General features: G+C 40.1%; 1 protein-coding gene across 1 annotated transcript; it reads right to left on the reverse strand.

Moving 5' to 3' along the window:
- Nucleotides 1-1,845: 1,845 nt before the first annotated feature.
- Nucleotides 1,846-11,501, reverse strand: reep5 (receptor accessory protein 5). The gene is made up of 5 exons (XM_018701906.2): nucleotides 11,291-11,501; nucleotides 10,969-11,062; nucleotides 8,105-8,243; nucleotides 4,856-5,024; nucleotides 1,846-2,161 (listed from the first exon to the last, which is right to left on the reverse strand). The coding sequence occupies exons 1-5, from the start codon at nucleotides 11,406-11,408 to the stop codon at nucleotides 2,112-2,114; spliced, it is 570 nt and encodes a 189-aa protein (XP_018557422.1). The 5' UTR covers nucleotides 11,409-11,501; the 3' UTR covers nucleotides 1,846-2,111.
- Nucleotides 11,502-14,353: the final 2,852 nt, after the last annotated feature.

Below are 14,353 nucleotides of genomic sequence, written 5' to 3' on the forward strand. Positions count from 1 at the left end.
ATGATCACATCAAACATCATAATGAGGTAAAAATGTGATGTCAGTGACTTTGACTGTGGTATGATTGTTGGTGTCAGATGAGCTGGTCTGAGTGTTTCTGGGATTTTCACACACAACCATCTCTAGAGTTTTTACTCAGAAAGGAGCCAGAAACAAAAACCATTCCAGTGAGCGACAGTTCTGTGGAGGGAGGGATGAGAGAGGTCAGAGGTCATGGTCAGACTGGTTGGAGCTGACAGCAAGGCTGTGGTCACTCAGATAGCCACTCTTTACAACTGTGGAGGACAGGAAAACATCAGAATGAACAACAGCTCCCAGTTTGAGGCAGATGGACTACAACAGCATCAGACCACATCAGGTTCCACTCCTGTCAACCAGGAACAGAAACCTGAGGGGGCTTTCATATCAGGGATCCCAGGCCCTGATCCTAGTACATTTGACCCCAAAGTCCAGTTTGTGCCAACACTGTGTACTGTAGTGTGCCAAAACACCAGTGGACTGCTGCTCAGAATGTGTAGTGGAGTGTACTCTTGTTTGTGTTTACTGGGGGATCACAAACCAGCTAGGTGCATACCATGTAGAATGACCAGTGTACACAACATTACTAATGTGAAGCTGAGTTGTACTTAAGTGTACTAGTGTAATGTCTTGTAAAAGGCTGTCATTCGCTCAAAAGATCACTCATCAGTGAGTTCATTACTGCCACCAGATGTCTGTAAGGAGTGCAGCTTCACTTCTCCCCTAAATAAGTGATATATTGCTGAGGATTGACATGTTGTGCAGTATTAGCCTGGGAGGATTTACACAATGAGCATAAACAGATGAACATCCGAGTCACATGATTCATTAGAAATTTGATGTAATTCATGTTGACAGAGGAAAACCCAATGCATCACCTCTGAGGATTAGATCATATCATAGGTGACCTATGATAGATTTATACACAGCAAACCTTAGGTATTAACCTTGCTAGTTCTGGGTTAGACCCACTTTTGCCTTCAGAGCTGCCTTAATTCTTTGTGGGAACATTCCTCAGAGGTTTTGGTTCATATTGACATGATAGCATCACACAGTTGCAACAGATTTGTAGGCTGCACATACATGATGCAAATCTCCCATTACACCACATCCCAAGGGTGCTCTGTTGGACTGCGGTCTGATGACTGTGGAAACCAGTTTGAGATGATTTGAGCTTTGTGACATTATCCTGCTGGTTTCTCTGTTTCAGACCATTTTCTGTAAACACTAGAGGTGGGTGTGAGGGAGAATCCCTGCAGATCTGCAGTTTCTGAGATACTCAGACCAACAACCATGCCACGTTCAAAGTCACTCAAATCACCTTTCTGAAAATTGTGCAGCTTGTTAATCAGTGAGGGTTCCTCTACTGTGGAACCTTCTCCCAGTTTGGGTCCCGGAGGCAGACACCCTCAGTTCTTTCAAGAATACGCTTAAAACTTTCTTTTTTGATAAAGGACTATATAAATAATACTGAATTGAATTGACTCATACCTCTATGTTGCATTTCTGAATTAAGTTTAAATGAGGATTAACAGATTATTCATATCTGCAAATGTTGCACAAAAGTCTCAGTCATGATACACTGTGATGGGCAGGATCCAGTTAGACCATGTTGCATTGGAGCTCAGCGCTGACTCGTCACATCACTTCTTCTTCTTCTTCTTGGAATGAACAGAAAGTATAGAATGTCTGGAGTGAAAGAGACTATCAATATATAACAACATTTTGGAGAAAGTTTATCAAGCTATGATTCTCAGTGATTCTGCACATATAAGGAATTCACCTTAGGATGGAGAAGAATAGAAGGAATCAACATCAGAGAACCACTTCAGCAGGTTTGTCTTTATTTGGTTCATGAAGCGAATCAGGGCCAGCAAACAGTTACCTGACAGCCCTCCAGAAGGCAAAGTTAAATACGTAAAGTGACCTGGGAGGATGGCTTTGACTGAAATGTGTAATATCTAATACAGCTCAGATGAAGACTGCGGTTACATACAGAACAGGATCTCTTTAAAACAAACATTTTCAAGGAAACATGTCTTCTGTAACAGATTCAGCTCCAGCGTGGACATTGTGGACAGGAAGCCTCCTCCTTAAGAGCTCTTCTTCTCCTCAAACATGATGTTTGCTGTGGCTCTCTTGGCTGTGGACAAATTACACACAAATGTCAGATATCTTGTTTATTATATTCATTCTGAAAGCTATGAATGTCCCAATCCTCTACCACATTTCTGCTCAGTGAAACACAACACTTTCTGCAGATGCTTCACTCTACAACCAAGGTTTTTTTTCTTTTTTTTATTTTAGTCATAAAAATGATGAAATAACACATATGAAGTAATGTAGTGAAGAAAAATGTGTTAAACAAACCAAAATATGTTTCATTTTTTAGATTATTCAAAGTAGCCACTGGCAATATCTCAACCAGCTCATGAGGATTTTCAACAGGTGTGTGTGGAGTTAGTGTTGGTATACAGTAACTAGGGATAAACAGTCCATCATTACTTTAAGACATGAAGGTCAGTTGTGAAAACCATCAAACACTATGGTGAAACTGGCTCCCATGAGGACCACCCCGGGAAAGGAAGACCAAGAGTTACCTCTGCTGCAGAAAATAAGCTCATTAGAGTTACTCGCCTCAGAAACCACAAATTAACAGCACCCCAGAATAGAGCCCACATAAATGCTTCAGAGTTTGGGTAGCAGACACATCTCAACATCAACTGTTCAGAGGAGACTGTGTGAAGCAGGCCTTTGTGGCTCCCATACACACCCATTATAAACTGCCAGAGAGAAGCATAAAACATAAACTGTGATAATTCAAACACTACAAGTCATCAAAAAGTCTCTAGCTGAAAGTATGCTGATGTAGTTGAATCTCAAAGACAAGGAAGTTTAGAAGATTTGAACATTCCCTCTATTTATGCTGCTAACTATTAAGTATGATGATAATCACACTTTCTCTTGTTGTTCTATCATGAAATATGTCTGGGTCAGTTTTGGCAGCACAGTCACATTTTGATGATGTGGTGGAAACACTGGCTTTATTCTGCCTCTCAGCCAGGTTCTCCTTTTACTGTTTTCTTTCTTACTGCATTATCAGTTACATTACTAAGTGCTTTGAATTGTCTGTCGTTTCTTTCACTGATTCATCACAGTTCTTCTCTGCTTAGACAGCTCTGTCTTCATTGCATCTCTTTTCTGTCTCCCCAGCCTCTAAGCTTTAACTGCCTGACATTTTGTTTAATTCATTTCATTTACATTTAAGGTGAGGTAAGATACATAACAAAGTTGATTCAACATAAAATTTCTGGTTTTCATTTTCAGACCACTTCAGAAATGATAAACATGAGTTATTCTGGCGATCTGTACAGGATGTACCCCGCCTCTCGCCCAACGTCAACTGGGACAGGCTCCAGCCCCCCACGACCCTTAACGGATGAGTGGTATAGATGATGGATGGATGGATGGAGTTATTCTGACATGAATTTTTTGAGTTGAAATGATGTATTGACAGAATGAACTGCTGAAATTTCACTGAAATCATTACATTAAGTTTAGAAACATCATCAGCATGTCAGCAGTCAAACTTCTCCACAGACTTCTCTGTCCTCAAGTCTGAATAAAATAATCCTGACAGAAACTTGTTAAACTGCATCAATACAAAACATGTTAAATCAAGTTCTGTGAGCCACACCTCAGTCCCTGCTCCTGCAGATTTACTACTGAACACAGTGACAGCTGTAAGTTCTTCCATTTTTACATTGTCAAAACTTTGAACTTAATATTCAACCCTCTGTTCAGTTAACTCTCATTTAAGTTTCAGTTACTCTCAATGCAAAAGCATTTGTTTGAACCAACTTGAAATGTTTTGCAGTGAAGTTATAGTAACTCAGCATTTAACTTCAACTCAAAAAAATAGTTGAAATTACTTCATTTTTATGTGTAATGAACTTAAAATCTTGTGTTTATGTTGCCAGTTATTGAGTACATGTTCATCACTAACACTTTGGCATGCAGAGGAAAAGCTCATTCACCTTAATGTCCCTACTTGGTTCGAGAAAGACATAGCTGTCGGGTTACACCAGACAACTGCAATTTAGAGGAATCAAAAAACTAAGAATGATTCATAAATATCTATGTATGGACATCATATTAACATAATAATTTTGTATAATAGTATTATAATTATAAGAATATGTCTTCACATTACAGACCTCAGGAATTTGTCATGCACCTTTTCTCTGACAGAAAACTACCTCATGTCTGAGGAGTGACAGTCATCAACACTCTGTAAAATGAGCCTGAGTGAACAGTTTTCTATTTGGGCTCCATCTAGTGGAGCCAGCCCTTGTGAAAAATGGACCTTTAAGCAAAGTAGACTGAGACTAATTCTGGTGTTTGCAGTTTTTTTCTAAAGAGCAGAGTTAATGTGTTAGAAATAATGTGTTTAACTGGTGGGCTGTTTACACAGATCTAACCTCAGGAAGGTGACAATATAATCTGTGATGTGTTCAATTACCATGATGCAGGTTTTTAAAGTGTTAAGTCAGTTCACGTTGTACAAAAGTTGCAAAAAGAAATTGAAGACCAAAATTTACATCACTGTCTACATTTGATCCCTTCTTTTCTTTTGTTGTCGAACATATTTTTTGTTTGTTAATTATATTTTCTTAGTACATGTTAGTAATCATAATAACTTTGTTCACTGTTGAAACCTCTCGTTCCTGACCCCTCAGATTTTGTGACAAATGACAAAATCTGATGGGTTTGTTGATTTTGAATATTCGCAGGTGTATTTACAGTTAACACTACACAGACATGTTGATTTACTCACCCTCATCTTTGAACTTGTCAGCAGCTTCTGAAGCCTTGTCCTTGAGGTTCTTCACCACGTCGTCGATCTTGGCTTCATTCTTGAGGAAAAATGGTCGAATGATGCGGTTATAAATCTGGACTGATCCGTTCGAAGGAGTCGGAGCCATGCACCACACCAGGAAGGCGCACTGGGAAAGAAGACAAGAGTTCCTTATCAAACTATATCAGGACACAGACATCAAGTTGCATTACTGAAGAAACTAACTACTGAGCTGTCATGTCAGCAGGTGTCATCAAGATAACCTCATGCACACTGTGCAGGAAATGCTACATTTGTTTGTATTTGCAGTATTCTGTGGCAGTCAAGTGCTTCCTTTTGTGACAAAGAAGGATGCCAAATGCACTGAGGACATGCTGTACCTCACGCAAACACACTCACATACATTCATGCTTATAAACTTCACCTCCTTCTTATTGTTGATCTGAAAAGCAGCTTACGTGTATAATACTGCCAACAACTAGACTGGTTAGCGTAAGTGTGTATCTGACAGGGACAAACTTGCCTGTTACCTGACAGCACATGAATACACACCTTCAAGCATGGATCCTGGGACAGTATTTCTATCACTTTCAGTGATACTGTTGAGCTGTGGCTGCTGACAATTGCATATATGCTACTGTATATATATACATATGGTTGTAGTTGTCAGATAATGGACGTTCTAATCAAACTGAACTGCTTAAATTTAATGTTGTTTTGATTTTGGACAGAGTTATAGATATCACACACACTGGGCCACATGCGGCAACATTCTTTCAAAATACAAGAGAGAGCAGCTCCAGATGCACCAAACATTCTTTCTCCTGGCGCTGGACAAACCTTATCCTTATCTTGGTGAGAGCGCTCTCAATCACTCACAAAATGTTCTTACATGAGAGCAAAAGGCTACTAACAGAAGAAACTATGGATACAAACAAAAATAAGAGGAAATTTGTTCATATATCTCTACTTGCATGAGGCCCACTGTGCAATCTCTGGCATCCCTAAAACATACTGTATATTAAAATGTCAATAATATATGTTAAATGCTGTGATCTTTCATTTTCTGCAAATTATTCATGACACCACATGGTGGTGCAGTGATTAGCACTGTCACCTCACAGCAAGAAACTTCCCAGTTCAAGCCCTCGTTCGCCCAAACGTGCAACATGTAGTGCATGTTGTCCTGTGCTGAGTGGTTCTCTCCAGGTACTCCAGCCTCCTCCCACAGCCCAAACACATGCATTAGATCATAACCAGGTTGTAAGTAGAGCTTCAAAATGCTGAAAAGAAGAAACAGGAGCAAGAGAGAAAAAACAGAGCAGGCAGTTTATTGAAAACTGCATTTAAACTCAAACAGGCTGTTCATCACCTGATCAAAAGACATTAGCCTTAAAAAGTCAAAATCTGCACTAAAATCTGGCTTTCATGTGATTTTCTTTCAGGCATTCACACTATCATGACCCCCTGATGGCAAAGGCAAAAAGACTTTCTGTCTTTGAATGTGGCAGGTTGGACACAGTAAGACAGTCATTTAAAATTTCTTAAAAGATCCTGAAGGTTAAAAAAATTTTGCCTGCGCTGAGCTGGAGGATCTGACAGGCTGTCCGTGAAGACACAGGCTGATCCTCGACCCAGAAGAAGGCCCTTACTGATCGATGACTGTAGCCCATAAGACAGCATCTGTGACAGAAGGACTTAAAGAACAAAAAATGTCTCCTCCCATGCCACAAACTTTGCAAGGGAGCACCAAACATGGGACACTGAAAGGTGGAAGAAAGTTTTATTCTCTGATGAGAAAAAATTTAACCTTGACGGTCCTGATGGCTTCCAACGTTACTGGCATGACAAGGAGATCCCACCTGAGATGATTTCTACACGGCACAGTGGAGGGGGTGCCATCATGATCTGAGGTGCTTTTTCCTTCAATGGAACAATGGAGCTTCAGGTTCAGGGGCGTCACACCGCGGCTGGCTGTGTGGAGATGTTGCAGTGGGCATCCCTCTTGACTGAGGGCCCTCGTCTGTGCAGTGATGACTGGGTCTTTCAGCAGGACAACGCTACAGTTCACAACGGCCGCCTGATGAAGGACTTCTTCCAGGAGAATAGTGCCGCTCTTTCGGACCGTTCTGCATGTTCCCCTGATCTAAATCCCATTGAGAACTTTTGGGGATGGATGGCAAGGGACGCTAACAAAAATGGTTGTTAGTTTCAGACCGTGGATGCTCTTTGTGAAGCCATCTTCACCACATGGAGCAACGTTCCCACTGGCCTCCTGGCGTCAAGTATGCCTAAAGGAATTTTTGAAGTGATCAACAAGAATGGTGGAGCTACTCACCGTTCTTATTGATCTTATTGACACTCTTAGTTCTGTTTTGGGTTTTTCAATAAAGTGCCTACTCGATTTTTTCTCTCTTGCTCCTGTTTGTTCTTTTTTGCATTTTGAAGCTCTACTTACAACCTGGTTATGATCCACCAGCGTGAAATGGGAATACTTGTAATTTTTCCCCCAGTCTTAAGATTTTGTTCAGGAGTGTATATGTTGGCCCTGCGATGGACTGGCAATCCGTACAGGGATGTAAGCCAATGTCAGCTATAGGCTCCAGCTCCCCCGCAACCCTTAATGGATAAGAGGTATAGATAATGGAATGGGTGGATGAATGGAAATTATTCATGACAGATCATAATTTATTCACTAGGGTCTAATGGTGTGTCTGTGGTAACCAGCAGCTAGGCTACAGTGGCTGCACATTAGAAATGACTGCAGCATCAGAATCTTCTTGTTGTGTCTCTAGAGTTAATGACAAGAGAAAATATACACAACCAGAACGTCTAAGCTCTGACAGTACACATCTTTGACACAGCTTCTTTCACACTCTGTCTCTCTGTGTCCCTGCCTGTCATCTCTTTGCAATGGATTATCACCTTTATTGCACACACCTTAATGCAAACACAGGCTCTCTGTATTACTGGCTGCTGCTGAATTCTCAGCACTCAGATATTCTTTATCATCACTGCAGCATGCTCCACCCTCAACATGTTGATTAACATGTTGTTTATGTAGCTAAGAGGGACTGAGAGAAAACACACACCCAGTCTAATGAGGTGCTGGCTTAGCAGTAAGCTAAAATCAGGACAGAAAAACTGCAAACTCAGACCATTCTTTTATCTCTAATTTTATGAATCAATGTTACTACAAACAAGCACATCAGACCCCAGATGGATTACCTTTCCAATATAGTAGAATGGGAACCAGGAGAGGAAGATGTCAGCAAAAAACTCTGCCACACTGAAGACTCCATACACCACCCAGTAGGTCAGCCATTTAGTGTCATCATCTTTGTTGGCACTTTCAATGGCCTTAATTCTGAAAGAAAGAAGAAACTCATCTGAGAGACAGATGTTATTTGGTCATGTGATTCACTCATTCTGTCATTTCTTTAAACTTCCACTCCTCATTTGTTTTCTCCTCCCCTTCCTGTCTTTCTTTCACTTGTTCTCTTCTGTTCTTGTATTGTCTTCCTCTTTTGTTTCCAGGACATTCCTGGAGAAAATGTCACTGAAGGAATCACGCTGTGTAATACAAAACGAAATAATAACAACTACAACAAATACCTGAAGTCACTGCATATAGTCATTATGAAGAAATCACTGATTATGAAGAAATCATTTAAATCGAAATAAACAAAAATAAATAAATAAAGTTAGTTGATGTTGAATGAATTTCAGTGAACGCTGTACTAAACTACTGGATGTTTCTGACAAGTTAATGAAGGGCTTCTCATGTCGCCTCCATAAAGCTGGGAGACTCACAAAGGACAGATTGAAAAATAATGGTCAAAACTAAAACAGCACAGATATCCTGATCTTTAATCCCTGGTAACAGCCACACTCCAAAACCAGGAGATTTTGCAGAATGTGTTTTCATTCCACCATCTCTGGTAAATGTGGTCGACTGACAACACAGGTTTTCTGTTATAAATACGTGATCTCTGTGGTAAATTCAATCTATGAAGTATAACTGGGTTTTCTGCCTGCTACTGTGGACACTCACAGAGGATGACCTGTTTACCAACTTGTCTGGCAAAGACACTAGAAACTCACATTTATTTCTTGAAATGGATTTTTAATTGTTACGTAATAATTGTTACATAAATATGTAATACATTAGAACTAGACCATAATAGAGCCTGAATTAACTCTTATTTCTGTGGTTATCCTGCTAGCTGTATCGTAGCATGCAGAGTGAGGAACTGCATGCTACAGTTATTATGTAGATCGCAGTGTTGTGAAATAAATGTGGCGACAGAATGCACAGGAAACATGTCACAACAGGCTTTTCAGCCACACAATTCACCATACACATTTGTGGTGCCTGCAACAGTGATCTGCCACTCTGCCTCAACCATTACACTGGTTTAAAGACGCAAGAAGAAAGATTCCATAACTGGAGCTCCAAATAACATAGAGTGACTTTGTGAATATTAAATGTTTTTCAGAGTCGATCAGATAAGGTGTGTAAATAATAAGTGTGCCAGCTGTAGATATTTTAGAAATACCGACTGTTAATGACTTCATATTAAATTATAAATGCAACATTTCCCTCACATTCACCACTCATTCCTTTTCTTCAAGCATGTCTCTATACACATCTTCATCTTCTCCATGTTATGTAATGAAACACCATTTTACTGTGTTTTACTTCTTTATAGTGAATAGAGCTTTATGATTGAAAATGTATGCAAACAAGCACTTTCTATTTGTAATGAATTACTATTTTCTGTTGATCAGTGTCAAAGAACAAGACAGAAAAAAGTTGTTTGCCTTGGTTACCACGGAGACGCTCTCACTCAAATCTAGTTTAACCATACCCACAAGTTGTCTTGGCAATAACAAAATAAGAATTCAGGTTGTTAAGCCTTAAACTGTTTAACAAACATTAAACCATTTAAATTCAAATGTAAAATTGTGCCAACAAATAAAGCCAGTATCTAATTTCAACAAAAGTGAGTCCTGATTCATTACCAACAGAGCCAGTTCAGCTTCCTGGTGGTCACAGCACAGATTTTGACTATATGCCCTCACAGATCAGAAAGCAATGATGTGATGCACCAGTGGGAGGCAGCAGTGCACTAATTCATGCTAGTTTAGTAGAAAGAAGAAGAAGAAAATCATCAGCCACTTATGAACTGAAAATTCAGTGGGCACAGCATCTGAGACACTTTAACATAGAATAAATTAACAAAAGTATGAATGCTGAGTTGTGCTAATGTAACAATACTATATAACTTATAATACATTAAAAGAGGCTCAAACCTTTGGGTGTGCTGTTATTACACCATTAGACTGACTTTCTTCAGCCTGTTTGAGATCATAACTGTCATGTCATTTTCTGAAAGTAACTGCTGTTTTTATTGACATTTTTACATCTACAATGAGAACCTGATCATAACATGAATTACAGCTATCAAATGTTCTATTTTAGTAAGTAGTAAGTCTCATTAGCTGAGAATAATCCTGGTCGTTCTATATCAGTCTCATCATGGAGTCTTGAGGCAAAGGGCATCAAGAGGCACAGAGCCAAAGTGAGAGAGGAACAGCAGAAGGCCCAACCCTAAACTGTGTTGACTACATGTAGCACCACTCACTGAGATTAGATGTTTATATCGCTATAACTGTTCAACTTCAGCTGATTCAATTGTGAGAACCACGTAAAATTGTAATTTGAAAAAAAATACTGAGTCATGATCACAAGATTATCAGAGGGAAACTCCTCTAACTTTACAGATAAGGATCCGTTTACTGTTGACTACAGGCCTGTAAAACAGTTGTATAATGTCTTGTGTGGCTCTGGGGGAGCTTTGTCAAGTCTGAGGAGATATCCCTGATAACAGGTGGCCTGCCATGGTGAGGAACAGTCATCCACATAAAAACTGTGGTCATTCAAAACTGGTCAGCATAAAGGTCAAGTGTAACTCATTGGTTTTATATATGTAATAATGATTTAAAGAGTGTGCGTGCGTGCGTGCGTGTGTGCGTGTGTGCGTGTGTTAGGCAGGCCCCTCCTTAGATTTGAAGATGAATACACTCACGATATGTAGGCTGGGTACAGAAAGCCGATGAGGTTACACAGCAGGGAGGCTCCGTAACCAATGACCAAGTAAACTGCGATGATACCGACGACAGCTGCAACAAATCACACGAGTTTGTCACAAATACACTCAACACATTGCACTTACTGTAAGAAACAGTTACAGTTACTACTGATTAAAAATAAGAGAAGCATTTCGTGTCTTTAGTTTGACTTTGATTGAAGGTAAATGCGGCCTCTCCCTCACACATCTTTTCCTCCGTGATGCAGTCGGTTTTTTCCGTTTTCTCTTTTTTTCCATCCCTGTCCCAGTCAACACTCACCCAGAGCGATGTACGTCCTGCTTACTCCAGTTCTTGCCTCAATTTTGGCCAGAACATCTGTCATCAGATTCTTTTCATGAAGAAACTTTTCAAATCTTTCTTTGAGCCCCTGCGCCATGGCTGCACTTCCTTCTCCGGCGATGCTGACGAATTACGAAATTTATCTGAATCAAACTGCGACAGCGCTGAAAGCCAGCACAGCGCTGCTCTCAGAGGCGTCAAGTCAGACCGGATGCACGACCACAGCCTTCAAAGTAAAAGCAGGGGGGTTATTTAGAGTTGCAAATGTTAGTGATAATCAACCAAAAATATGCGCTAAACAGCCGCTCATCACGTTAATCAAGTCCAAGGTAATATCTTAGATGAGGACTTTCTTTGCCCCACACCTAGTAAAGTTAGTAAAGTGATATTTTTCCCCGATAATTGACTATAACGGTGAGATCCCATTCTGAAAACAGTACAACCACCACAGGTTCAGCTGTCGAGTCAGTAATTTGTACATTAATGGAAATTGCCGTAATAAGAGGAGAGCTACTGCATATGATCAAGCCCCACACACTCATGCAAATGCCATTACAGTAAATATAGTTTTGGTCGTTGGTAATGATAATGTCATTTTAGTTACGCGTGCAGAAAAAGCAGTTGGAACAGTAAGCACTATATTTTCCATCTGTTCCAGCACCATGATTCATCCTTGTTGTTATCATCGTTGTTGTTGTTTTAATTCTGGAATTCCCCCAGTACATTTTACTGTGAAGGTAAAAGGAAATGAATGTGGTCTCATACAGCCACAGTAACCGTGGCTAGCTTTGTGCAGCTGCTGCACAACAATTACAGAACATGGAAGGATTTACCCCTGACTTTAGTCTTACAGGCTTTGCATTCTCCCTGATGGTGTTCTCTGACAGAGAGCTCTGCCCACTGAGTCCTTAAGGTGATGAGTTGTTGAGTTTAGACATAGGCCGTGGTCAGGTAAGGGACTGCCAGAGCTCCTGAAGAATGTTCCACAGAGGAATATCCTCCTGAGAGGTCAAAGTCAGGGCACAAATAATGCCATTTTAAAATGAACCTTCAGCAGCCACACCCTTCCTTGCTCTGATGACATTACAAAATACAACTGCTGTCATGTTAAACATCCTGCTGTGTGTGTTTAAATGTCTGCTCTTTAGGATGTATTTAGGCTTTGCTTGTTTCTTTTCTCTCCTCAGTAAATATGCTATGTAAAAAGGCCAGATCTCAGAGCACATGATTTACTACATGTGCATTGCTCTCTAAGTGCTGACTCTTAGTATTCAATTGACAATGTTTACATCCATGTGACATCATACACAGTGTTACACTCTATATACAGTGTCTATAAAATGATGTTTGATATCACAAATTTAGTTGTAACTCTTCTGTAGTGAAGCTGAAGGCTGAGGACCCACAGAGACCAGCAGCAGCAGTTCTGTAAACACCAGATCTTTATTAGTATGACTGAAGAAGCATTTACATTAAACGAATGTAAACATACATTACATTACATGCTCTCTTTGCTCATTAGTGTTGTGTTGAGGAGTGGCTAGAGCAATAAACAGCTCTTTGGGTTAATGTGGATGCTCTTGCTGCCAGGCTGTCTCAGATGGTTGAGATGTTAAAGACGGATCACTATTAGGGTTAGATGTATAATTTCATATCCAACTAAACTGCTTTCTCAGTTACAGTCTGAAGCACATTTACCTCTGGTTTATACTTCATGTTTGTTTGCAAAGCATCATTTAATGGGTTTGTAATTAATATACACTCACCAAGCATTTATTGGGAACACCTGTGCACCTGCCTATTTATCCAATTATCTGTCCAACCAATAATATAGCAGTAGTGCAATGCATAAAACCCTGCAGAGTCCAGGTCAGGAGCTTCTGTTCATGATCACATCAAACATCAGAATGAGGTTAAAATGTGATGTCAGTGACTTTGACTGTGGTATGATTGTTGGTGTCAGATGAGCTGGTCTGAGTGTTTCTGGGATTTTCACACACAACCATCTCTAGAGTTTTTACTCAGAAAGGAGCCAGAAACAAAAACCATCCAGTGAGCGACAGTTCTGTGGAGGGAGGGATGAGAGAGGTCAGAGGTCATGGTCAGACTGGTTGGAGCTAACAGATTAGGCTATGGTAACAACACCTCCAACCTTGAGGTGGATGGACTACAACAGCGTCAGACCACGTCAGGTTCCACTCCTATCAGCCTCCTGCAGTGGACACAGGCTCACTGGAACTGGACAGCTGAAGACTGGAAACATGTAGCCTGACTGGCTTATAAATCATCATGCCCAACACTGACATGATTTTCTGTCATTGCTATACCTGTAAATGTTGTTAATGCCTCTCACTACACCAGCTAAAAGAGTCATCATGTCACCATATCAAATATTCCTCCATGTATCAGTGATGATCTGCTGCTGAGTGGACTGTTGAGGTACAGAAACACATACAGTATATTCAGAAACAATGTCAAATGCAGACTGGAGCTTTTTGTCTGTATTAAAAGGACAGCAGCTAACCTCTCCCCTTTACCTGGCACCTTCATATTATCTGAATTGGCCTTAACAAAGAAGTGTTTGTTAACCTCCCCCACATATCATGCAGTCGGTCCTGGAGGCCATCTTTTGATTCCACCATCTTTGTTTAAAGCCATTGAGCTTGAAACAAAGCAGCCCTTTTGAATCAGCCATCTAGCCATTGTCACTCACACCCACATACTCTCTCTCTCTCTCTCTCTCTCTCTTTCTCTCTCTCTCACACACACACACACACACACACCTGTATGTATTGTTCCTAAACTAGGTTAAATCCTTTTATATTTGTTAAATAAATACTTTAAATGCTAAATATTTTGCTAGTCTGATTAATGTTGCACAGGAGTGAGTGTAGCCAACTTAAATGCTACAGAATTCCAAAACCTTTAGTTTTTACTAAATACTGATAGAGTCATTTAGTTATTAAATTGATTAATTTAATTATTGATGAAGATTCCAAATTGATACTTAGCATACTTTATGGAACTGACTTAATAAATAGG

This window comes from Lates calcarifer, linkage group LG9 (genome assembly GCF_001640805.2).
Source record: "Lates calcarifer isolate ASB-BC8 linkage group LG9, TLL_Latcal_v3, whole genome shotgun sequence".
Taxonomy (NCBI): Eukaryota; Metazoa; Chordata; class Actinopteri; family Centropomidae; genus Lates; species Lates calcarifer.